The sequence below is a fragment of the Carassius gibelio genome, chromosome B8, assembly GCF_023724105.1.
Source record: "Carassius gibelio isolate Cgi1373 ecotype wild population from Czech Republic chromosome B8, carGib1.2-hapl.c, whole genome shotgun sequence".
NCBI lineage: Eukaryota > Metazoa > Chordata > Actinopteri > Cypriniformes > Cyprinidae > Carassius > Carassius gibelio.
The window spans coordinates 449,800-474,197 of record NC_068403.1 but is presented as its reverse complement, the minus strand read 5'-3'; the positions used below and the strand labels follow the sequence as shown (position 1 = coordinate 474,197).

General features: G+C 36.2%; 3 protein-coding genes across 6 annotated transcripts in view; 2 read left to right on the top strand and 1 right to left on the bottom strand.

Moving 5' to 3' along the window:
* Positions 1 to 3,353: 3,353 nt before the first annotated feature.
* LOC127963308 (mitogen-activated protein kinase 13-like) lies at positions 3,354 to 17,050 on the top strand. Of its 2 annotated transcripts, XM_052563153.1 has the most exons (12): positions 3,354 to 3,741; positions 5,538 to 5,667; positions 6,076 to 6,134; positions 6,310 to 6,415; positions 9,838 to 9,867; positions 11,406 to 11,453; positions 11,542 to 11,656; positions 13,099 to 13,170; positions 13,418 to 13,497; positions 13,765 to 13,843; positions 15,027 to 15,200; positions 15,310 to 17,050. In XM_052563153.1, exons 1-12 carry the CDS (start codon positions 3,629 to 3,631, stop codon positions 15,390 to 15,392), a joined length of 1,089 nt encoding a protein of 362 aa, XP_052419113.1. In that variant the 5' UTR covers positions 3,354 to 3,628; the 3' UTR covers positions 15,393 to 17,050. The 2 variants fall into 2 exon arrangements, with proteins under 2 accessions (XP_052419113.1, XP_052419112.1); XM_052563152.1 differs by lacking the exon at positions 9,838 to 9,867.
* The window catches only part of LOC127963306 (mitogen-activated protein kinase 13), a 259,971-nt gene continuing 249,361 nt past the window's right edge, over positions 13,789 to 24,398 (bottom strand). For both annotated transcript variants that reach the window (XM_052563149.1, XM_052563148.1), the window contains exon 13: positions 13,789 to 13,798. The gene's annotated coding sequence lies outside the window, so the exon portion shown is untranslated. The remainder of the gene's footprint in view (positions 13,799 to 24,398) is intronic.
* On the top strand, positions 17,359 to 21,825 carry LOC127963302 (bromodomain and PHD finger-containing protein 3-like). Of its 2 annotated transcripts, none has more exons than XM_052563134.1 (4): positions 17,359 to 17,643; positions 19,194 to 20,728; positions 21,400 to 21,556; positions 21,667 to 21,825. In XM_052563134.1, the coding sequence occupies exons 2-4, from the start codon at positions 19,230 to 19,232 to the stop codon at positions 21,808 to 21,810; spliced, it is 1,800 nt and encodes a 599-aa protein (XP_052419094.1). In that variant the 5' UTR covers positions 17,359 to 17,643; positions 19,194 to 19,229; the 3' UTR covers positions 21,811 to 21,825. The 2 variants fall into 2 exon arrangements, with proteins under 2 accessions (XP_052419094.1, XP_052419093.1); XM_052563133.1 differs by having other exon boundaries at positions 17,359 to 17,842.

Sequence of the window (24,398 nt, the reverse complement as noted above, 5' to 3'; positions counted from 1 at the left end):
CAAACACATTGTTCAGATGGATCAAACTCTATTGGATTTATTATATCACTTGACCGAATACCATTTGAAGTCCATTTTGCAGGGCATTCTCAAGTGACTGCAACATAACCCAATATGAATTTTCCCCCGCATCCCCTTTGCTTTTTCTTTGAATTAACTCTGTCTCACATCACATCTAAATACGCACAAACTGAAAAGAGGATCAGAAATGCCAGTCAAGCGGTGTAATTTTCTAGATGCAGAACGAACTGTTGATCTGATTACAAGAGGGATTTTAACAAGTGAAAATAATGATTGTTTTGTTTGTTTGTTCTAACCCTTCTTTATGACTGCATTTCCCCGTAGACAAACAGCCAGTCATCTTCAATGTCCTTCTTCTTCGACGCAAGACGGAAAATGTCTAAATTTGCACTAATATGAAATCTCATGCTCTTTAAATTATTCATGAGTTGAGAGGCAAACTATTCTGACACATTTCTTCCATTCTCCGAAACTCTCTTTAGAGAGGAAGTGTGGTAAATTGGGTTGTTAGAAGAAAAAACAAAGATTTGATACAGTATTATGCAGGAAAACATAATAAATGGTGAAAACACTGCATTCTGGGTTTAGTCCATTAAATTGTCCTGTTGTTCTCAACTGATGGGACGTGACACAAAAATTGTGTTGAATATAGTGGCAAGTAAAATGCAACTGTAAAATTATACATAGTTATGATTGCAAAAGAAATTCAATGCTTTTAGCCATCAACATGTTGTGTTATAGTCATTTTGACCCAAAAATGCTATTAAAGTTTTTGCTTCAGACTAATACTTACTGACTATGCTGACACATAACAACTTCCCCAAAACTGTGTTTATTTTCTTACTTTTTTTAGACCCACCCCACCACCACCACCTTTATTGGATTCAGTTTTTTTATCAACTTGTTTTCTTTCAATGATATATCTTTTTGGAAATTAATGATCATAAGTCTCACTGATCTGAGCTTGTACACCTCATTTTGAGTGAACATTGCATTATCCACACAACGATTCTTTTTTACTTGTTAGAAAATAAGCTTATATGCTTCTCTTCTTGAGTGAACATTGCCAAAATTATCAACAAATAACGCTTATTTTACTCAAAAACTGAGGTGCATAAGCTCAAATCAATGAGGTACGACAAAGAGATACAAAACCTGTGTTAATTGAAAGAAAACAAGCAGACAATAAATAAATAAAAAAAACAGCATAATGAGAGATTTACAAGCAAGTTTTAAAAGGAACATTAAATTAAGTAAAAGATTTTCAGCACAGCATAAGGGTTAAAAGGAAAGAGAAAACACATGCATGTCAAAAGCCAGTCAAACTTTATGGTGGGCGTAATTCATCGCTAATTAGAAGCTAGCAAAATTAGGCAGATGATAACATCAGCTTTAGTCGATGTGTAAAAATGGGTCCTGAAGAAGAAAAAAAAGACACATTTGGGAAGCTCATACCTGTCATATTCTCTGTGTTCAGAACAATCTGCAAAATTCTAAATGCTGTAAAACGCCACTCAATGTTTCATTAAGACTTCTGAATGCATTATTATAGTGCATTATTAATAAAAGGCTTTCCAAGAGACAAGATAGAAAAAACAACATGTACTAGTTTGAAATGATTTGCCAGTGTGTCAATCCAGGTTTAAATGTGTATTTTAGCTCTGGTTTACACCACCACCCAGATATTTTCATAAATAAATCCCCCCGAGTTATGAATACATATTAGAGCGACACTACTGACATTTAGATCCAGTTTGATTATTCAGAACGGATGATGAGCCAAAGCCCCCCACAACCGTTAGTTCAGGAAGGAAGAGCCCACCACAACGCAGTCTGCTGCTAATGAGCCAATTATCTCTGCACTGCAACACAGGAAGTCATGGCTGTAAAACAGTGACTTTTTTTTATTCATCATTTTAACAAGAGCATGTCATCCAGCTCTCTGACACTGAAAATGTTCGATGGATTTAGAAGGGGCTTATTAGACAAGCTGAGCTGTTAATGTTTTCATATTCCTTTATAACCAACACATTAATATTTAAATATTAAACTTAGAGACCTAATAGGTGTTCATGGGTTCACAAGCTGCAATATGTAGTTGGAGCATGCTACAGAATCTCACATAATAAGTAAAAGGCACATCTAATCAGTCTGTGATTATGGTTCTGTGACTAATATTACACAGATGTCATGCCTGCAACCAATGCTGCTGCTCACATAATGACTGTCTGACAGTGCCATCTAGTGGCAAGCATCTGTTTAAATAAATAAGCTTTCATTGCAGCCTGTAAGAATTTATTTTTGTCTTTCACTGTTATAGTCTTCCAATAATTGAGTGGTTCAGTACCCATAAAACTAGTAGAGAGATGAATAAGCCCCAGAGGGAATATCCAAGAGCTACTACTCGCAGATTCTCCACTGCATTTAATTTTGTGATGGCTCACTATAACCTTTACTGTACAATCCATCACGCTGGTATAAGTGTCCTGATATACCAATAGGATGTGCCAGTTTCCAATACAGCCAGGCTGAATATTAGTCCCTTATCTGCTCTATTCTGATGTCCCATGAGTGAATTTGGGCTTTGCAGGTAAATATACGTTGTTTAGAGCAAAATCTCTCTCTCCCTCTCCCTCTCCCTCTCCCTCTCTCTCTATAGGCCTGTATTAAAAAATCATACTTTGTTTTGATATTTGCTTAGTTTCTTTTTTAATTTTACCTAAATTAAGTGCTTGCTGAATTTATCTAATAAAAATATTTTAAATTAAATATTTTAAATATAAATTAAATTTAAAAAAATGTATTAAGTGTGTGAAATTTGCTGAATTTCTGTGAAATTACACAAACATTTTAATTTACATGTTTCCCTCATCTATCTATCTATCTCTGTCAATAAATTTTTATTGTTTTGTTTAATTTACCTAAAGTGTTTGTAGAATTTCTCACAACTTAATCTCCCTTCAAATACATTTTCTAAATTGTTAAAAGTAAATTTTACTTTGCACTTTTTACAAAAAAGCCTAAAAACTAATACTTTAAATTGGTAAAGAACTGCTGTCGACTGCAATCATTTTAAAGAACAACTGAGTCGATTGTCATGAACGTGACAGGAAATCATCAGAGTCAATCATAGAGCATCAGAGGGACAGTTTGAATTTATTTAACTATTTATTTGAGAATTTGCTAAAACATCAATTTCTATATATTTTATTGCATTCAAAGTTAACGAGCAATACTTTGTGTGCACTGAACTGCAGAATCACCCGTGTGTGTTTACATGGAGGTGAGCAGCAGTGCGTCAATCAAAGCCGCAGTTGTTTAAATTCGAAAGTGGGCGTGTGCGGGGGATCATGACGTCAACCTCAGACAGATCTCAGCGCGTTCGATCACGGAGCGTTCCAAAGTTTGAATGGCTAGTGATTTAAAGCGTCGATTCCGCAGCCGCTCCACACTACATGGAACCAGATAAACGGCTGTTTTATATTGGTCCGTGAAAAAGAATCGTTCCTGCGCAGTGACGTTTTGGTGCTCGAATGCATAATATCGCGTAGGAGTCACTGTGTGCGCGTTGAACGTTTGCTCTTTGCTTGTTTTCCTTCATCGCTAAATGGAGTCACGGGTGGAATACAGTCGAGAGGAGATCAACAGTACATTATGGGAAGTTCCGAACAAGTACATTTGCTTAAAGCAGATCGGAATGGGAGCTTATGGCAGCGTGTGGTGAGTTCCTGGAATGCAGGTAGACGCTCGTGAACTGCCTTTCAACAGGTTGCCACATGAAGTCGAACAATGTGGCAAGCCGCTTTAGCATTCATTGCTTCCAACTAGCGTATAGTTAGTAATAATAATGACTAGACTTGATTCTGTTAGTCAATACAGTAGTACTTAGGTTAGGTCCATACGAATTATTTAGTAGCTCATAATTAAATTGTTAACTGGGAAATAAGTACTTATACCTCATTCATATTTTCTAGTTAAACTGGAATAGTTGCAAGCAAAACCTAGGCAGGGGTACATACTGTATTCGTCTAAAGCGAATACGGTAACACGTAACATTAAATAATGTTAACTAATATATTTGTTGCGTTTTTTGTTGAAGTTAGTTAAAACTCAACTGTTCATTGTTAGTTCATGTTAGCTCAGGTCCAGTAAGTAATAATAACAGATACAAAAGTTTTAGTAAATGTTAAAATGAACATTAAGTAAGATGAATAAATGCTTTAGAAATGTGTGTTTATGCTCACTAAAGTAGTTTCAGATTTATTGAAACTGAAAGATTTAGCCTGTGTAGTAACTAAAATTTTCAATGTGCTCCCAGGAACTAGTGACAACCTGCAATTATCGAGTGAATAATGACTTCGGAAATTTAAAGACAACTTAATCACCATTGCACTCCTACTGACTGGATCAATGAAAGAATAAGTAGTTCCATGCAAATAGATACTAGTTAGTTTTAAGGAATGTAATGTTCTGAATATTAATGTTATTACAAAAGTTGTTTTGCCATGGACACTGTGAAATCATGGTAGTTCATGAAATTGTACTGTGAAGTTGTGTCTATACCCTGTCAATGACATAATCTGGCTTGAGTTTTTTCAATATACCTATCAAATAAATTAATCTTACTTTTAAAACTTACTTGGGGCAGTCTGATCTTAGACTTTGAGCTGATAAGATAACCAATGATAATTTGGTTATGAATGATAACCGATATGATAAAAATCTACACCATTAGGCCTGTTTCACATGCACATGAAATCACATGCTTTCAGTGGAAACAAGGTGTCAGATGTACTGTACAGTAGAAAAGAATGATAGAACAATGGATGTTTTGTAGTTATAAAAACTTTTTTTGTTAACTATTTTCAACAACCAGTAACGGCCAAATCAGACTGACTATGCTGCTGATGTCACCAATGTATCATGCATTTCTAATTTGGCATGTTATTTGCTCTAGATCAAGGGTGTCAAACTCAATTCCTGGAGGGCCGGAGCCCTGCAGAGTTTTGTACCAACCCTGCTCCAACACACACATACCATGTTGTTTTCAAATAAGACTGAATCCTTGATTAGTTGCAATCAGGTGTGTTTAATTAGTGTTTAATCTAAACTCTGCAGGGCCCTACAGGAATTGAGTTTGACACCCCTGCTCTAGATGCTTATGCTACTGTATATATTGTATTTTCGCTATTACAGTCAGATCTTTGCTAAACTTAGTCATGACATGATATATCCCAGCAGCATTGACATTTCCTGTTCTTGGTTCAATGTCACAAAACCTTCACAACAGCTTTAAGATCAGACACTGGTGAAAGTGGGGGACTGTGAAACCCACATGCTTTGACAACAAGACTTTGCAGCCAAGCAACGTCTCATCAACTAACATGCTTGTGCAGATTCTTATTTGCATATTGCAGTTTCTATATCATTTCCTGAATTTGTTACAGTGTGTCATTAAATTTTCAACCTCAGTTCACAATATTTGTTAATGATTATGGTTGTTCTCCTATTCTTAGCTCGGCCATTAATAATAAATCCAAAGAGAAGGTGGCCATCAAGAAGCTGCACCGACCCTTTCAGTCAGAGATCTTCGCGAAGAGGGCCTATCGTGAACTGAGGCTGCTCAAACATATGAAACATGAAAATGTAAGTGTCGTTTATGCTTGACGTGCCTCAAGGTCAGTTCTTGCTGCTTACATTGTTAGTTCTATTTTCCAGCAGTTTCAATGGCTTGAATGACTTGCAAGGCACAAAAAGACTTTTATCACACCATACTCCCATTGCTTTCATTGAGAATGGTGTGAGTATCAAATGTTTAGCTTGGCGGACTCGGTGTGTAAGTTCAGAATAGGATATTTGTGACGCATGGTGACACACTGATGATTAATTGCGGTATCATAAACTATAAGTACCTTATCTAAGTTTTTAATAGGTTACATTGAAACCGAGGCCGCTTTATTCAGTCAGACTGTCCATCGAAAACCATTATAACATCTTGAAAAGGCTGTGACTCACTTGCTTTTTTCCTGTGTCAATTTTGCTGTCCAACCCAAGGTAATAGGCTTGTTAGACGTCTTCACTCCTGCCTCCAGACTGGACGACTTCCAAGACTTGTAAGTTTTTAATGAGACCTTTCTAAGACATATTTAAAGAGACAAAAGGAGAAATGAAAAATAACACAAGAAAATGGGTTTTAAATGATATGATAGTCAATAAATAATGACCGAATTAATATTTTGGTGAATTATTCCTTTAAAAAAAAAAATAAGCAGTTGATTTCTGTTTTAGCTACCTGGTGATGCCATACATGTACACAGACCTCTCTAAAGTCAAGGGCATCCTTACAGAAGACCGTATCCAGTTCCTGGTCTATCAAATGCTGTGCGGACTAAAGGTCAGACCAAAACAGCTCACAAAAAGAGGCAACATTTTCCCAACCAGGCATGATGTAACAAGTTTACAACAGTTTGTGAACATTAAAATGCTGTGTGATGCAACACAGCCAGTCAGAACAGAACATGGAACCAAAATTGACTGTTAATACACTTCCGTTCAAAAGTTCAAGGTCAGTGAAAAGTTATTTTTTGAGAGAAATTAATTCAGCAAGGATGCATTGAATTGATCAAAACTTACAGTAAAGACATTAGGGGTGAAACGGTTCAGCTTACGCTTCTGCTTGTGTCTCTGTTTTAAAGTCACGGTTTCAGTACGATCGGTATGTGCAATGTTTAGGGAAAAACTATACTGTCAAATAAAAATAAAGTAAATAAGAATAATATATCTAACTATAAAAAACAGATACAAATAAATAGTCATTTAAAAAAAAAATCTTACATTAGTTTTTATGTACAGAAATTGAATAAAGTAATGAATTGTAAAACAGCATTGCATATTTGACAATATAAATTAAAGATTAATCTTTATTAAAGTTACAAAAGTTACAAGAGTGATTTCTTTCTTGTTGCTGTTTGATTAATATTAAGAACGTGCTGTCACTTTAAGAGAATGCACTGATTCAGTTTTTTTTTTGTGTGTGTGTGAATTTGTCCATTTAAACAATACTTCAGAGAGAGCTAATATTTGCACGCATTCTGAGGTGCGGGTTTGCATGCTTCAGATAAACACACGCACACATCTTCTCACTCGCTCTTAAACGTTTAAACTGGTAAATTTTAAAAGAGTTTAGCTTAAAGCACAGTTATCAACGTGTGCTGTTCAGGTCTCACCTGTGTGCGCACGCCTCATACGGCATTCGCATTGAACAAGAGTGAATTGTCCACGTCCCACCCCAACCCCCCCCCCCCCCATTCATCGTCGTTGTAATGGCCAAAACGTGCATCCGTCAACAGAAACATATATTAGCTGAACCCTGTTTGTTTTACGTGTTATTTATAGCAAACCACATTACAGATGTGTTGTCATAATTAAGTTGAACCGCAGTCCTAGCACGTGCCGAACCGTACAGTTAGATTTTTTTCCACAAACCGTTCCACCCCTAAAAGACATTTAGAGATTTTTTAAGATTTTTTTTAAATTCAGCTTTTCCATAACAGGAATAAATTACATACAGTACAGACCAAAAGTTTGGACACACCTTCTCATTCAAAGAGTTTTCTTTATTTTCATGACTATGAAAATTGTAGATTCACACTGAAGGCATCAAAACTATGAATGAACACATGTGGAATTATATATGGAATCATATACATAACAAAAACATGTGAAACACCTGAAAATATGTCATATTGTAGGTTGTTCAAAGTAGCCACCTTTTAATTTGATTACTGCTTTGCACACTCTTGGCATTCTCTTGATGAGCTTCAAGAGGTAGTCACCTGAAATGGTCTTCCAACAGTCTTGAAGGAGTTCCCCGAGAGATGCTTAGCACTTGTTGGCCCTTTTGCCTTCTGTCTGCGGTCCAGCTCACCCCTAAACCATCTCGATTGGGTTCAGGTCTGGTTACTGTGGAGGCCAGGTCAGCTGGCGCAGCACCCCATCACTCTCCTTCTTGGTCAAATAGCCCTTGATGCCTTCAGTGTGACTCTACAATTTTCATAGTCATCAAAATAAAGAAAACTCTTTGAATGAGAAGGTGTGTCCAAACTTTTGGTCTGTACTGTATGTATTTCATACATAAAATATATATTAATAGAAACAGTTCTTTTTATTGTAATATTGTTTCACAATATTTGTTTTACTGTATTTTTGATCAAATAAATGCAGTCTTGGTGAGCATAAGAGACTTCTATTTTTTTTAAAGACGTTTTTAAAAACTCTTGACCTCAAATGTTTGAACGGTAGTGTATGTTTGTGGACTTGCTGCATATGATTCATCAGTGCACTTTATTACAAGAAAAAATTATAATAAAGAAAGAATTGCTTCTTTAATTTCTTTTTTCTATAAATACACCATACAGGGCTTTTCTCCGGCACTGTGCCGGATCAGAACCGATAAAGTAGTGCAAGTCCTTGAAAGACTTTTATTTTAATTTATTTTGCAGTATCTGTATGAACCTTGTTTAAAGGGGTCATATGATACTATTTCTATTTTTCCTTTAGTGTGTTATGTAGCTATTTGTGCATGTATAAGCAGAGTTACAAAGCAGTGTCGCAGTGGAGTCTTTCGTAATCGTGGCTTGTGTACTGCAAACACATACGAGCTTCATTACTGTGTCTGTCACGCGACTCTGGCTTGAACTGATGGTAAAACTAAGGACATTATTTACTGTTTTTATATTTATGTCTAAGAAGCTCATGATTATAGAAAAGGAACATTACATTTCCGATCCATGCTTGTGGTGTTCGGCCAATCACAATGCACTGGGTAAGCTGGCCAATCAGAGCAGACTGCGCTTGTCGAAAGGAGGTGCTTTCTAGTAAACAATGCATTTGAGAGAGGCGGGGCATAGAGAAACCACAATAATGTACAGTATTTAAAAATACAATTTTTTTTAACATTAAAGTATGTCAACATATTCTGTTAAATCAGATACACAAAATAGTGATCTTTAAAAAAGCATCATATGACCCTTTTAAGTTACCAGTTCTTGGACATTTTTTTTTTTGTTTTTTTTTTGTTTTTTGAACTGAACTGTAGTTTCCTGTCTTTGTGTATTTCCTAAATTTCCTAGTATTTAATTTACCATTATTTCTTTTTTTCTTTTCTTTTTTAAACAGTTTCAGAAGTTTTATGTTTTAAATTGTAGATCATCTTGTACCTTGTCAAGGATAAATCTAACCAGCAAAACTTGATATCAAAAGCATCCTATATGTTAAATGTGTTTGCACAATATTGTAGTGAGTAATCTTTCTTGTTATTGCTGTTTCAAATATCCCACCATTATCTGTAGTCTGAGCCTGTCAAGGGCTGATGGCATTGGCAGATACGTTACCAGTTAGTTTCAAAGGAAATCATTTTCTCTTTTTTTTAACTAATAACCGTGTGTGTATATGGCCACCCCCCCCCCCCCCCAACCCCTGGAAAAAAAAGTTCAGGCTCTGGATTTTTTTTTTTTTTTTTTTTAATCCTAACCCCTGATCACAATCCCAAAGTAAACTGGGTTGTGAATGATGTTTCCTGTTGACTTTAAGTTGGTCAACATCTGAAAAAACTAAAGTGAAAAATGATGTACTTGTAAAAACAGAAGTATACTTTGGGCTTAAGATGATTGCCAGTAGGAATGGTAATGCAGTCTTTCAGATCAGTCCTATTAGTGTAATAAAATACTGAAACATAACACTGTGAAGGATGTCATAATACTGATTTGTGGTATTTCTTTCTTCCTCTTTGTCCCTCTGTTTCTCTCCACTCCACAGTACATTCATGGTGCTGGCATCATTCACAGAGTAAGTGAGACTGGCAATGAATAAACAGCATCTGCTCATAATGATCATTTCCACACAGATCTGAATTAAAGGCACATGGCCTCTCTTGGGATCGTTGTAGCTCTTCTCCGGGAGATGCAAATGTGCTCCATGGGGGAGTTTTCATCTCCATGAATTACATTTACTAATGCTAATTCACTAATATGTATTGATCAGTGGACTATCAACAATCATTAACAACATTTCTTCTCATCTGAGAAGATGAGAGAGCAATCATCCCTCTCAGATTAAGAGGAATAAATATATTTCAAATTCATATTTATTCACATATTAACTAGTTTACAACACACTCATGTGGCTTGTCCAATTAGATTTAATAAAATGGATTGCTGTTACGAGTCTGGTTTTTAATCAAGTATTACAACATGTAAAGCTGTTTTTGTTCATTATTTATGAATATCTTTATCCAAATTCCAAATAATGGGAAATAAGTTATGTGCAAATTTATGAAACATTATTGGATTATTAAAATAGGTATTTACAGTACTGTCCAAAAGTTTGGTGTCAGTAAGATTTTTTTTAAATAAAAATATATAGATATTTTTTAAATAATTATCTTATACTCAAGGCTGTATTTAATCAAAATACAGTAAAACTTTAATATTGTAAATTAATACTGCAATTTAAAATAACGGTTTTCTATTTCAGTATATTACTAAATGTAATTTATTCATCTTATGCAAAGCTGAATTGCCAGCATCATTCCTCCAGTCTTCAGTATCACATGATCCTTCAGAAATCATTCTAATATGCTGATTTTGTGCTCAAGCAACATTTATTATGATTGTCAGTGTTGAAAACGGTTGTGCTGCTTAATATTTTTGTGAACACTATAAAAAAATCTGTTGGATTCTTAGTTCAATAGAAAGTTGAAATGAACAGCATCTATTTGAAATACATATTTTTGTAACTATTTAAATGTATGCACTGTAACTTTTATCAATTTAATGCATCCTTGCTGTTTAAGATAACAAAAATGAAAATCTTACTGACCCCCCAAAATTTTGAATGGTAGTGTGTGCATCTATTATACAATATTAAGATGCTCTTAGATTTGTAGGAGTGCTTTTCTGGAGACATTCTGGCAGTATGTTTTAAATGCTAGATGCACAGATTGAAAAGATTGAAAAAAAAATGAATGAATGCCAAGCTACGAGAAGTGATTTATACAATTATCCAGTTTTTCATTTTACATGCAGGTTCTGAAATTAGCCATAAAGTTTTTCTAATTCTATTATTATGAGTGGGTTCCGTGCTTTTTGCTTTGTCTGAGATTTTCTATCACACATTGTCCTATGAGGTAATGCCACTGATTTCCTGTTTGGTGAGGCAGTGTCTCTACATGCTCAGATCTGTTAGAAGCCACCCGGCTCACTTTCAATGTGAAATACAGTTCACCGCATTCAGAATAAAGACTTCTTAAGAAATCCACTAAGATCTTGTGTAATTGTTCAAGAATAATGTCTTTGTAGGAAGATTAACACCTTTATGCATTGCAGGACCTCAAACCAGGAAACCTGGCTGTGAACCAAGACTGTGAGCTGAAGGTTTGTGCCACCATTCTTTCACCATAAAAGAGAGAAGCGTAAATCTCTTTCAGTTGACACTGACTCTCTGCATTTGGTCTGTTTGCAGATCCTGGATTTTGGCCTGGCGCGTCATACAGAAGCAGAGATGACCGGTTACGTGGTGACGAGGTGGTACCGGGCCCCTGAGGTCATTCTAAACTGGATGCACTACACGCAGACAGGCAAGATGTTTGTCATTCATTAAGACATACACACCTCTTAAAATTATTACTGAGAGCTAGGTTTACTCTGATTAGGCAAAACATATGGTAACACTATTAGGGAACACCATTCACTATTAACTAGTTGCTAATTAGCATGCATATTACTAGCACATTGGCTGGTTATTAGTACTTGTAAACACATATTAATGCCTTATTCTGCAGGACCATATTCCTTATCCATTAACCCTACTCCTTACCTAAACATAACTTCTACAGCAAGCACCTTACTACCTATCAGTAAGCAGCAAATTAAGTGTTTATTGATGGGAAACTCTTAGTTATTAGAGAATATGTGTTCCCTGATTTAGTATCATCTAGAATATGAGGTTAAATACAGTAAATATTGATTTAGTCATCTGTTATGCTCCAGTTAGTTTTTTTCATCTGTTCAATAGCACCTCTGTTGGTTTATATGAGCAGTTCTAACATGCTCTCATTGGTATTCATAGGTCTAACATGCATATTGAATAAAAAATGGATACCTACAATATCAACACATGGACACCTTACAAATAAACTCATACAGCTTATGTATATACAAGTTTACTTATTTAAATCTTTACAAATTATCTTGAGGTCCATTGAAAATTGAATTTAGAAAATTTCTTTTTTTTTTACAATAAATAATAAATGTATTTAACATGTTAATGGGTTTCAGTTAATAAGTAAATGAATATAAAATCCAAATATAAAATTAATGAAAATGAAAATTAGGGTATGAGCTGAAACGCTCTGTTTATGTGTGTGTGTCCTTTAAATGAGAATGAGCTGGGGCTCCCGCCTCCCTTCCAGTGTTGCCAAGTCTGTGGAATTGGGCTACTACACTATTACTGTTGCTGTCAGGTTGCTTTATGTCTGGAGAAGGGTTTTGTTGTGAAAACCTGGCAACCCTGCACCCATCTCTTGTATGGAGAGACTGTTTATTAATTATTGGAATTATAAAACAATGAGTGAGTGGATTTTTACCATTATAGGCTGGTTGTTTTCACATACTGCACCCACACAGCTGTGTTCAAACACCTTATAAAAGTGTTTTTTGCATTCTTTGGCACCTTTAACATTTTGGCTGTTTATTATTAATTAAAAAGCACATATTCTACATACCTAATCATACCTGATACCTAAACTTAACAACTACCTTACTATTAATAAGCAACCAAAATCATTTGCAATCAATAATTTGCATTTTTAAATATTGTTGTCTTTAGAAATGCTCAGATACCCTTCCTTCATGTAGATTTCAATCGTTAATTGTCAGTTAGATCGAATGCGCTCTACTGATTCAGATTTGCTGCATTAATGTACTGTATGTCAAATGTTCTGCATTGTTTTAAAGGCTGGTGGTTGCAATGATTATTATAGTTCAATATGTGTGATTGTTGCCTTTTTCTACTTTCTAGTGGATATCTGGTCTGTTGGGTGCATCATGGGTGAAATGTTCAATGGAAAAACACTCTTTAAAGGAAAAGACTGTATCCTTCAGCATTCAATTTGCCTAATTTATTTCAATTTTTTAATGAATGAACATATTCTGAGGGCTGGATTTCAGAAAGTAAAACTTTTAACATTCTGTTAATTAAATTTCAAATGACTGATGTACAGTCAGTACACTGTCATTTAGTTAATTGCTATTGCATTTAGAAATGCTGTGCCCAACTTATTCCCTTTTGTCATGATTGTCAAAAATGATGTTCATTGTCTTTAACTTTTGACACTCAGACATGGACCAGTTGATTCAGATAATGAAAGTAACCGGGACACCAGGTCCAGAATTTATTGAGAAACTAGAAAACCCAGAGGTAAGACATTTTCAGTGCTACCAAATGATGGTATCTTTAATACATGATATGTCTGAATCTTGATTAAACCTGAGACTGATCGCTGATGCAACTTGGAATGAATTGCTAATGCAATGTGAAGAAAGATTGAGAAAATGGTCTTGAATATTTAGGGAGAAAATTCAGCTTGAATTATTAACGTTTTGCGTGATGGTTGCTGTTAGCTACTGTACTCCGCTGTCATTCCTGATCTTAATCAATGTCAGTGTCTTCATTGCTGTTGAATAGGCAAAAAGCTATGTCAAATCCCTGCCCCACTATCCACGCAAAGACTTCTCAACATTGTTTCCCAGAGCCAGTAAAAAAGGTAAGTAATACCCCAATGAAGAATTACTCCTTTGTCATGTTGTCACATTTCTTGCTTGGCAAGATACTTTTTTTCATTGTAAAACTTATGATTTAGTTTGACTGCATAGTTGCTGCCTGTCAATGTGACATGCCATTATTTCTGACAAAAATGACAAGATGCTGAGCAAATGCAACAGAACAATTTAAGTTTTTACATTTTTCACCAAGCGTCAGATAGAATGTCACCTAGTGTTGCCAGACATATTCTTTACTAAGGAACACCGATGGAAACTTCTAGGTTTGTTATGCATTGCAACTTGGAAAATAATAGGCATCCCAAAAAATATTAAATGTCAGCTAAACAATTTTAATGAAATTATTATTCAATGTTAATTTTCTGAAGCTTTGTTAACTCTGCAGTTATTTCTAGAATAGGTAACACTCCACAATAAAGGTTCAGTTAGTTAATATTACTTAATGCATATTTACAGCATTTAATATGTTAATTTCTATACTAATACACTTCTGTTAATTAACATTAACAATCAACAATAGTATATTTATTGATTAACATTAACTCTTTCCCCAAAAGCATTTAAAAAAAAGTTGCCTGCCAGCAATTTTGATGATTCTCAAAGAAACAAAAAAATTATTGTAAAGTGTTTCTCTACAAATAGTGTTATTTTGCCATTATCGAGTTTCTGTTATAGATTTTATTTATATTTTGAATTATTTAGTATTTGTTTATTTTCCATTTTAATTTTAGATAAAGTTTTAGTTAGAATTTTGTATCATTTGTATTCTTTAAAAAAAATTGTGTGTGTGTTTGTATATATATATGTTGTTTCAGTTTGAATTTCAAAATGTTTTTTTTGTTGTTTTATTTATTTTATTTTATTTCATTTAACATTTATTTTATTTGAATTAACGAAAAATGTTATGGTTTTAGTTGTAGGTAACTATAACAACTTTTATACTGGCATATTCTGCTACCTTAACCAACCTAAATCTGACCCAGCTAGCCTAATAAATGATAAAATAACTTTAAAATATTATCAAAAAATAGCTCAGCTTGCCCTGTACTTATATAATAATGCTCACATTATAATACATATATCAGCTTTTGCTATTCTAATGATGTTGCTCTGTTTTTGACCCACTGTGTTGTCCCTCAATGCCACTCCACTGGTAACTAACCCCAGCGGTAGATCTGCTTGAGATGATGCTGGTGTTAGATGCTGATGCTCGTCTCACTGCTGATGGTGCGTTGGCACACAATTATTTTGATAGCCTGAGAGACCCAGAGGACTCCCCAGTGCCCACACCATACGATGACCGCTATGACAACGCCACATTGCCCTTAGAAGAGTGGAAATGTGAGCAACATATTATACACACAGATTTATGTGTGCTGTACTATATATATGCACATGTTATGTATGTAAATGCAAACTGATCTTTTTTTATTATTATTATTATTCACAGGTTTATCGTTTAAAGAAGTGAGGAGCTTTGTTCCTTTCCCAAGAAGGGACTCAAAGAGAAGAAACACACTCACAATGTCCTAGTATGGTCTGACATTATATTGTGGTTATGTGATTTAGTTTCTGCCGATGAACAATTTAGAATTGTTTATTTACTCCTATAAAGTGTATGAATAGCAGTATGTTGTACAATAACTGACTTCTTAAGGAATATGTGGTATATCTGGACGTCTGGTGAATGAACATTTTATTTTGATATAGTGGTAACTGTCCACATTGTCCACATTTACATTTATTGCCAGTATGCATGTTACCTTAAGCGATCATTTGCTCACCCTCACACCATTTATACAGAATTTATTCCATCCCTGTGCTCTTTCAGACAACTCGTGCGCCATATTCAAAGTCATCTAAAGCCATATGAGAGCTTTTTGAGGGGAAGAAACAAACCTAAATTCTCTAATTATTTTACACAAAAAAGAAAATAATTTTAGATGATATGAGGGTGAATAAATGACGACAGACTTTTTATGTTTAGTAAACTATCCTTAAGTGCTATCTGATTTAAAAAGGATAGCCTTGTACGATTTTATGTATTTTAGTGTTATGGATCTTAAAGGTCAAGTATTTCACAATCAGTATACCGTTAAAAAGTTTGGGGTAAGGGAATTATTGTTTTTTTTTTTTTTATGTACTGTAATACTCGTTTTCAACAAGGATGCATTAAATTGACCAAATATATACATTACATTTATAATGTTGCAAAATATATATATATTTTTTTTTTAAGAATTTCTGTTATTTTGAACTTTCTATTTATCAGAGAATCTTTAAAAAAATTGTTAGTCTTACTGACCCCGAACTTTTGAATGGTAGTGTAAAAAAAATATATATATATATAATATACACACACACACAAAGATTTGTATACAAAAGTATAATGAATTGTTGGGGATGCATAACGGACACTGTTACTGACTTCAGTTTAACACTTAAAGAAATGAGCCTTAGTATTGTGACTTGTTTATTTAAAGTCAAGATGAAATGGCAATGGTTACCCATTTTAATCTGCCATATTTCTGAGTGAAGCCAGGTATGCTTCTAGAAAAAAAAATTCTGGCGGTGTCTGCTTTTCTAGCAGGACCTTTATCCAAGTGGGACTTTTAGTGAAGTGGGTGTTAAAATTACATAGCAAAATGAAACCAGGTGGTTAAAGGGGAGGGATTTAGAAATGGTGTGTTAGGGGAAATTATCACATTTTACTGAATGATTACAGAGACAAACATTTCTTTTTTTGGAGTAACATGCACAACAAATTTTTCACAAGACGAAGAATGTGTATTCAGAAAGTACAAATGGTCCATTCTAATTTCATATTGACTTTAAGGCTTTTGTTTGTTACCTTCAAATCCTTTGAAAGGTGTGACAGGATGTTTAGCTTGTGGAAGTGATTTACGGTCCATGACAAATGGCACCAAGCAAGGTTGTGAGTAGCACATCAGTGTGAGATTTCCAGGATCTGACTTATTTTTCACATTTTACTGTTCTCTTTGGCTTTAGTACTGTATTTTGTTTCTTGTATGTAATAATGTATGCCTTAACTCAACTGTACCAATATACCCATGTCTCGAATAGCCTACAGAAAATGTTATTTCCTCTCATGTAAACTGTGTTCGTCCACCTCGGATGGGTTTGTGATCATGTTTGCTGATATAAATGTTAATGTTTCGTTTATCTAGTAATTTGCAGCTCCTCTTCTTCGCTCACTGGCCTAATGTCTGCACCTCTCCAGTCGAGCTGTATGCATTACAGCTGACACAGGTCGTGATGAACTCTGACCACAGCATGAACTGTGTGGGAAGCGCACTGGTCCCTAAACGCATTAAAGTGGCATAAACTTAAAAGGAGTTAAATAAACATTAGCGTAACGCTTTATTAAATTACTCGTGCAGCTGAGAGAGTAGATGGCCTGCTTTTCTGAAGGGGCGTGTTTTTACCATCTCGACTGAGAGCTCCGCTCTGCCTCTGTTTCTGGCGAACTGCTAACTATCTATCCAGGCAGCGACGGTTGTAGTAGTCGAAGCTGAAAATAGCCAGCTAGCTTTGCTTCTCCCGTCTAAATCTAACTTAACGTCGACGATAAGTTAAAATGCTGGACATGAATCCATATTCATGAATGCGCAGAAGACATTTGCTGGAGGAAACTATGGAAGACTGAGAGACGGGAGACATTTTATCGGCGAATTTTTGCCGGCTTTTCGGCCAAACCACCAGCTTAAACTGCCTTCGCAAAAAAGCTTCTGCCTCTCCACGGAAGTCGTGGTTGGAAAATACGGTAAATTGTCGGGTTTTGAATGTGTATTATATGTTTTGACGCCAGTTTAAGTTGTGAGATCAATGTCAACGGTCGCTTTGCTCAGCTGGTTGTTTGGATACCGCACGCGGGGTTTCTGTGCTGGTTACCCGGGCTAGAGCGGCTAACTAGCCCGCCAGCTTTAGCAGCCTTGGCGTTTCGATCTCTTCAGAGTTTACCGGTAAGCATATTCTTATGAACGCCATCTGAGAACAACAGTTTTATGATCAGAAGCGGTAACGGTGTTGTCATTGTTTATGTTAGTGTAAGGGGGTTTTCGGGAAACTTAGGTGAATCTCAAGTTCTGTTGGACTGTAAATATGGCTGACGTTTCGTTCTAGAATCGAGGACGCGCAACCTAACTATTATCCTTGTGTGATACTTTTTATCGCCGCTGATTGGCTGGACGGAGAGGGTGGACGGTTGTGATTGGTTGTCCAAGAATGAGGGTTGATAAACTTCTCAGCCTCTGGTGGTTGTCTCACTTCAGTGACAAATTCCCCTAAAACTCCACTTTAAGTTTTTCAATGTGCCTCCTGAAATGTTTAAGGTAGTTGATACGAATGTATTACTTCGGTGTGACTCTGTATTACGATTTAAAAGTGGTTTTAGCGTTGACAGTAAGAGGTCGAACTGCTAGAGGCCTTGAGATCAAAAGTCCCGCCCATTGAACAGCGAAAATAAAAACACTGTAAATTGGCTACCGGCCACAACTTAATCCTTCAAATGAGTTTGTATAATCGAATGTTCGTAATTAACTTAACTAGCAATGTCTACATTTACATGCCGATACAATAATTTCATATTCGATTTTATACTTATTATTATACTTAATAATTATAATATTATTATATTACATGGACAAGTAGCCTTTAAGCTACTTTTTTACATTTATACAAAACACTGCAGTATTGCTTAGTTTAACAGGCGCAAAGATTTTGAAATGTTGATTTAAATTTGTAAATGTATTATTCTATTATGTAAATTAAAATTTTTGTATAATTCTATAATATCTAACATAATGCAACAATGCATATTAGCATAATTAAAATAGACGTCATAATTTCAAATTTTTTTAGGTGTGCAAACAATAGAATAAGCAAAGTTATAAAGGTCGTGTAATAAAATTACGAAAGGGGTGAATCTGCTAATTAATCGAAATTGCATTTAATAATAATACGATACCTAATAGCCTTTTAATTTGTTTTATATATATATATATGCTTATTTTTTGCATTTATACAAAACACTACAATGTTGTATAAAGCCATACATATAAAATAAAAATGTAAAATTAAAAAAAGTAAAAAGATTACCAGCATGTCATGATGCGGGTTGTGACCACTTCCAGGAAATGAGAGTGTGCACAGTATTTACAGATACATGACACAGTCGACCATGGGTGATATGAAAACTTCTTAGTGTTGACTATTTGGCAAGAAAATGAAAGGACAGTTGCACATTGGTATCTTTGTGTTTTCTAAATCAATTCGGAATCTTATGCTTGTTCTTTTTCTCTTTTTGCCACTCAGGTCAAGGTACAAAGGGGCAGCGTGGTGTGAGTCCCCATGAGAAAACCACGACGGAGGGGAGGCCTGCCCGGGGCCCAAAGTGATGCCGCGGACACAGGTACAGCTGGTAGAGGGGCGTCACAGCCACGCTCGCTCTCTCCCTACCAGCTGAAGGTTTCACCCACCAGAGAAACCCTAACGTACGCCCAGGCTCAGAAGATTGTGGAGGTGGATCTGGATGGAAGACTGCATCGGATCAGCATCTTCGACCCCTTGATGGTGATCACTGAAGATGAAATGACAGCTCAGGACATTGCTGAGTGCAACAGCAACAAAGAGAACAGCGAGCAGTCATCGGTGACCACCGCTGTCAGCTCCCCGCGACGATCGGGAGCCCATAAGGGGAAAAAGAAAGACGTGAAGCAGTTGTCATCGTCTTCATCACAGAACCACAGCTCCAACTGTGGACAGTCTCAGATGAATTCGAGCGTGAACAGCCACCAAGGCACCTTACCCAAACCCACTTTCAGAGAACAAGAGTCTTATGAACCAGTCGAGGTGCCTCCTCGCCCTTCGGCATATTACCGTTACATTGAGAAGTCCGGTGAAGAGATGGAAACGGACGCGGAGTATGACATGGACGAGGAGGACGTGGCCTGGTTGGAGCTGGTAAACGAAAAACGAGTGTCAGAAAGCCATCCGCAAGTGTCACCCGACACTTTCGAAATCCTGATAGATCGCCTAGAAAAGGAGTCGTTCTTAGAGTTGCGAAGCCAAGCGCCCTCACAGAGTATCATCGACGAAGACGCCTTCTGCTGCGTCTGCCTCGACGATGAATGTCTCAACAGTAACGTCATCCTGTTTTGTGACATCTGCAACCTGGCGGTGCACCAGGAGTGTTACGGCGTTCCCTACATCCCTGAGGGCCAGTGGCTCTGCCGCTGTTGCTTGCAGTCGCCCTCTCACCCCGTGGACTGCGTGCTTTGCCCAAATCGGGGCGGAGCATTTAAACAAACCAGCGACGGGCGATGGGCACATGTGGTCTGTGCTATTTGGATCCCGGAGGTGTGTTTCGCCAACACAGTCTTCCTTGAGCCCATCGAGGGCGTAGACAACATTCCACCTGCTAGGTGGAAGCTAACATGTTACCTGTGCAAGCAGAAAGGTTGTGGAGCATCCATTCAGTGCCACAAGGCCAACTGTTACACGGCTTTCCATGTAACCTGTGCGCAGAGAGCTGGACTCTTTATGAAAATAGAGCCGGTCAGAGAGACTACTGTGAATGGGACTACGTTTTCAGTGAAAAAGACTGCGTTTTGTGAGGCGCACTCTCCGCCTGCGAAGGACGGGTCGGATGATGAAGAGACCGGGGGGAGAGTTTTGGGGTGTCGGGCTAACAGGGGTCGCAGTGCCTACACACAAACGCCACAGCTCAAGAAGCAGAAACGAAGCAATAAACTGGATTCTAAGCAGCAGCAGAAGAAAGGAATGAAAGAAGAGGTGTCAAAAAAAGTCACAACGCCTTTGATCACTGTCCCAGAAATACCTACTCACAGGTAATCATAAAGTATATCATATATATTTCACTTGTTTCTTTAAAAAGATAAATTATATATTACAAATGTAATTTTATATATTTTGTTACAATTATATTTCATTTCAATGTAATTAACAATTATTTTTATTGTATTCCTCATTTGTAAGCTATAATAATAGGGTATATATATATATATACTATTATAGCTTACAAATGCATATATTATTAAATATATATATATATATATATATATATATATATATATATATATATTTAATAATATATGCATTTGTAAGCTATAATAGTATATATATATATATATATATATATAAATACAGACACAAGACAATTACATGTATATTATATATATATATATATTTTATATATATATATATATATATATATATATATATATATATATATATATATATATAAAATATATATATATAATATACATGTAATTGTCTTGTGTCTGTATTTATATATATATTTATATATATACTATTATAGCTTACAAATGCATATATTATTAAATATATATATATATATATATATATATATATATATATATATATATATTAAAATGTGTACATATTTTCAAATACATTTTTTTTAATAATTATTATAAAGTATTAAACAATATTTTATAACAAATAAAAGAGCTTAATTATTCTGCTGGTCTTTTTACAGATTGAACAAAATTTCTAAAGATGTGATCATACAGAAGAAGAATCAGTTCATGCAGAGACTTCACAACTATTGGTTGCTTAAGCGTCAGTCACGCAACGGAGTGCCTCTCATTCGTCGTTTACATTCACATCTGCAGGGTCAGAGAAGTGTTGAACAGGTCAGTGTTTATGCGTAATTAAATTTTGTATACATAAGCCACACCCCTGATGCACAACTACAATATCATGCATTGTGCATGCATGTTATTGACTGTTATAAACTGTGTAGGTGGAGCCAGATGAAAAGCTGAATGCTGTGAGAGAAGAGCTGAAATACTGGCAGAAGCTTCGTCACGATCTGGAGCGAGCGCGACTCCTGATCGAGCTTATTCGCAAGAGAGAGAAACTGAAGAGAGATCAGGTAACATGCTGAAATGTTACATATAATAACTGTGTATTCTTGCATAATAAAGACAATGAAGTTATCTGAAACCAGAAATATAGTCGAACCAGAGTCATGTTTTTAAGGTCTGTTTGACATTATAAGCAGGATGTAGTTATTTCTGGATTCATATTTACAGCCTCCAGAATAAAACATGTGCCGAGCCTATTTTTGTCCCATGTGGCAAGCTGAATTGAAAATGCACCATTAAGCTATTAATTGAACAAGATCAATGCCATATAGGCTTTTATGAAGCGATATAAAACACTGAAGTAAACAATTGAATGAAAAAAAGATGCCATGTCTGGCTTGGTGAAAGCAGCACAGACATGTTGTTTTTAATAACTCTTCCTTAATCCATATGAATATCCATATGAAAATTTGTTTAAGGTAAATTACCATTTATGTGTAAATATAATGCCCCTCCTCATGAATATTAGAATTTGTGAGGATCAAGTTTGTGCTAACTCTCTATTGGTTTTGGAAACTGCTTTTCAATTGCTTGCTCCCAATAATCATTTTATAATTTATAGCTATTATTAGGGGTGTGCCGGTTTCAGAATTGGTGATGACGGTTATGACGTGAGTCAAATGTGACGGTTCATAACATAACCGTCGGGGGGGGGGGGGTTGTCCAAGTCAATTGGTTGTTCTTGGAGATAGCGGGTTAACTCCGTGTCAGCGCGCGCTCTGATCGGTAAAGGGGCAGAGATTTCAGACCTCCGTTTATTAAGGAGATCTGTCACAAAACTCATCATTCGCGCCAACGTTTTTTGAGCAAATTTCAAAGCCGCACCCGCCCGCCATCCGCTGATTGTTTTGGGGTCTATGGCGATGCAATGCTTTGCTGATGCGAGCCGCAAAAAAAAAGCCATTGCCATTTGCCCATTAGCTCCGCCCATTACCGGAGAAACTGGTATGTCTTCTGCTTGTTCGAAAATGAATATGAATATTTCTAAATTTAATCCATTATTTTGACAGGAGAAGACAACAAAGAATAGTTTACATATAGCGTGTTGTTTAAGCGTGATAAGACTCTCGCTCTCTCTCTCTTTGCATGTGTGAGAAACAGCGCTATCAGTAAAGTGACGGTGAGTCATGCGCCTTCACAAAGAGTTTACAGAGTGTCAAATACAGGTGCGCTGTGTGTCCATTGAGATGAGCTGAAAAGATCGCTTGAAGGAGAGAGAACTCTGAAGCTCAGATGCTGAAATTAATGCAAGCGTCATGCGCTTCAGTCTATGTAGTAAACAAACCTGCAACGTCTCTGCCATTCATTAATTCACACAGAGACGCGCAGAACACGGATTTATATTTTAAACAACTTTTGCGGCTTAACATTTACAGATACTGGTCCATATGGAGATTTGATTTGATTATTTTATGCTAACTTTGGCAAATTCCATGACTGTCCATATTAAAATGCAAGTTTCATTTTCATGACTGGATTTCGAGATTCCGTCCTGTTTTTTGCTTCATGGAAATCATAGAGCAAATTTCAAAGCCGCACCCGCCCGCCATCCGCTGCTTGTTTTGCGGTCTATGGCGATGCAATGCTTTGCTGATGCGAGCCGCAAAAAAAAAAGCCATTGTCTCAGTGGCGTAGGCAGAAATTGTATTTTGGGCGGGCCATTAAAAAAGTGGGTGGGCCTATAGTTTTTCCTAGAAAAAATATGACTTAAATAACCTTAGAGAGTGGAAAAAAGAATAGAAAAACAGTTACACCTTTATTTTGCAATATTCGGCAAGGCAATAACAAAACACTGTCTAATCATCATGTTCAACCAACAGAGCTCAATAAAGGCTGGACAAACCACCAGCATAGACAATAACCTGTCTATTTCATTCAAGTTACTCAGCAGTGCAGACAGTTCACCCGAAAATATAGGCTAAAAGTAAAAGAAATTAAAATAATGAAAACTCAGCAGAGCATGGTTTGAAATAAATAACAACACGCTCCCTAATTTCTGTTAAATCAACCATATACAATGCAATGGTGGAAATTAAACTTTTGTGCCAAAAAAATAGCAACTCATTTAAACAATGTAGAAATACTTTCAGATTGGGTTGTGAAGGTGGTTCATCTATTGCAGTTAGATCGGCGGGTAAACCCGCGTCAGGCTGACCGGGAGAGAGCACTGGCACTGCCGCCAGGGAGCACGCGGCGGCCGCCACCGGCGCCTGACTAGCCTTCTTGTGGGTTAATGAGTCTGAAGAGCTGGGCTGGGTGGACTCGACAGATGAAGGCAGTGGCGTGTCTTCTTCCTCAACTCTTTTTTTTTTTAATTTAAATAAAACATTAAAGAAACTTGTTTAGCCATTATTATGGCGATGTTAATACATTGGCTAAAGGCCGCCAGAGCCCGCCGCTCAGAGAGTCTTCCTGTCGCCCTAGCAACCATAGCAACCAATTAGGCCTAGGTTCAGGAGGGACGCTTTCTACAACTTGCTTCAACAATTCCATTTTATTCGGAAAACAAATTAAACACACACACACACCAGTCAACAATAAATCAGGTTTATATTAATATATTTTCTTAAATACATTTGAATAATAAAAATAAACTAAAAATGTATTT

Coding starts and splice junctions, on each gene's coding strand:
- LOC127963308 (XM_052563153.1), top strand. CDS start 3,629: ATGGAGTCACGGGTGGAATACAGTCGAGAGGAGATCAACAGTACATTA. Junction 13,171..13,417: donor ACTCTTTAAAGGAAAAGACT/GTATCCTTCAGC, acceptor TTTGACACTCAG/ACATGGACCAGTTGATTCAG. Junction 13,844..15,026: donor TCCCAGAGCCAGTAAAAAAG/GTAAGTAATACC, acceptor AACTAACCCCAG/CGGTAGATCTGCTTGAGATG.
- LOC127963302 (XM_052563134.1), top strand. CDS start 19,230: ATGAGAAAACCACGACGGAGGGGAGGCCTGCCCGGGGCCCAAAGTGAT. Junction 20,729..21,399: donor CCAGAAATACCTACTCACAG/GTAATCATAAAG, acceptor GTCTTTTTACAG/ATTGAACAAAATTTCTAAAG. Junction 21,557..21,666: donor GTCAGAGAAGTGTTGAACAG/GTCAGTGTTTAT, acceptor TAAACTGTGTAG/GTGGAGCCAGATGAAAAGCT.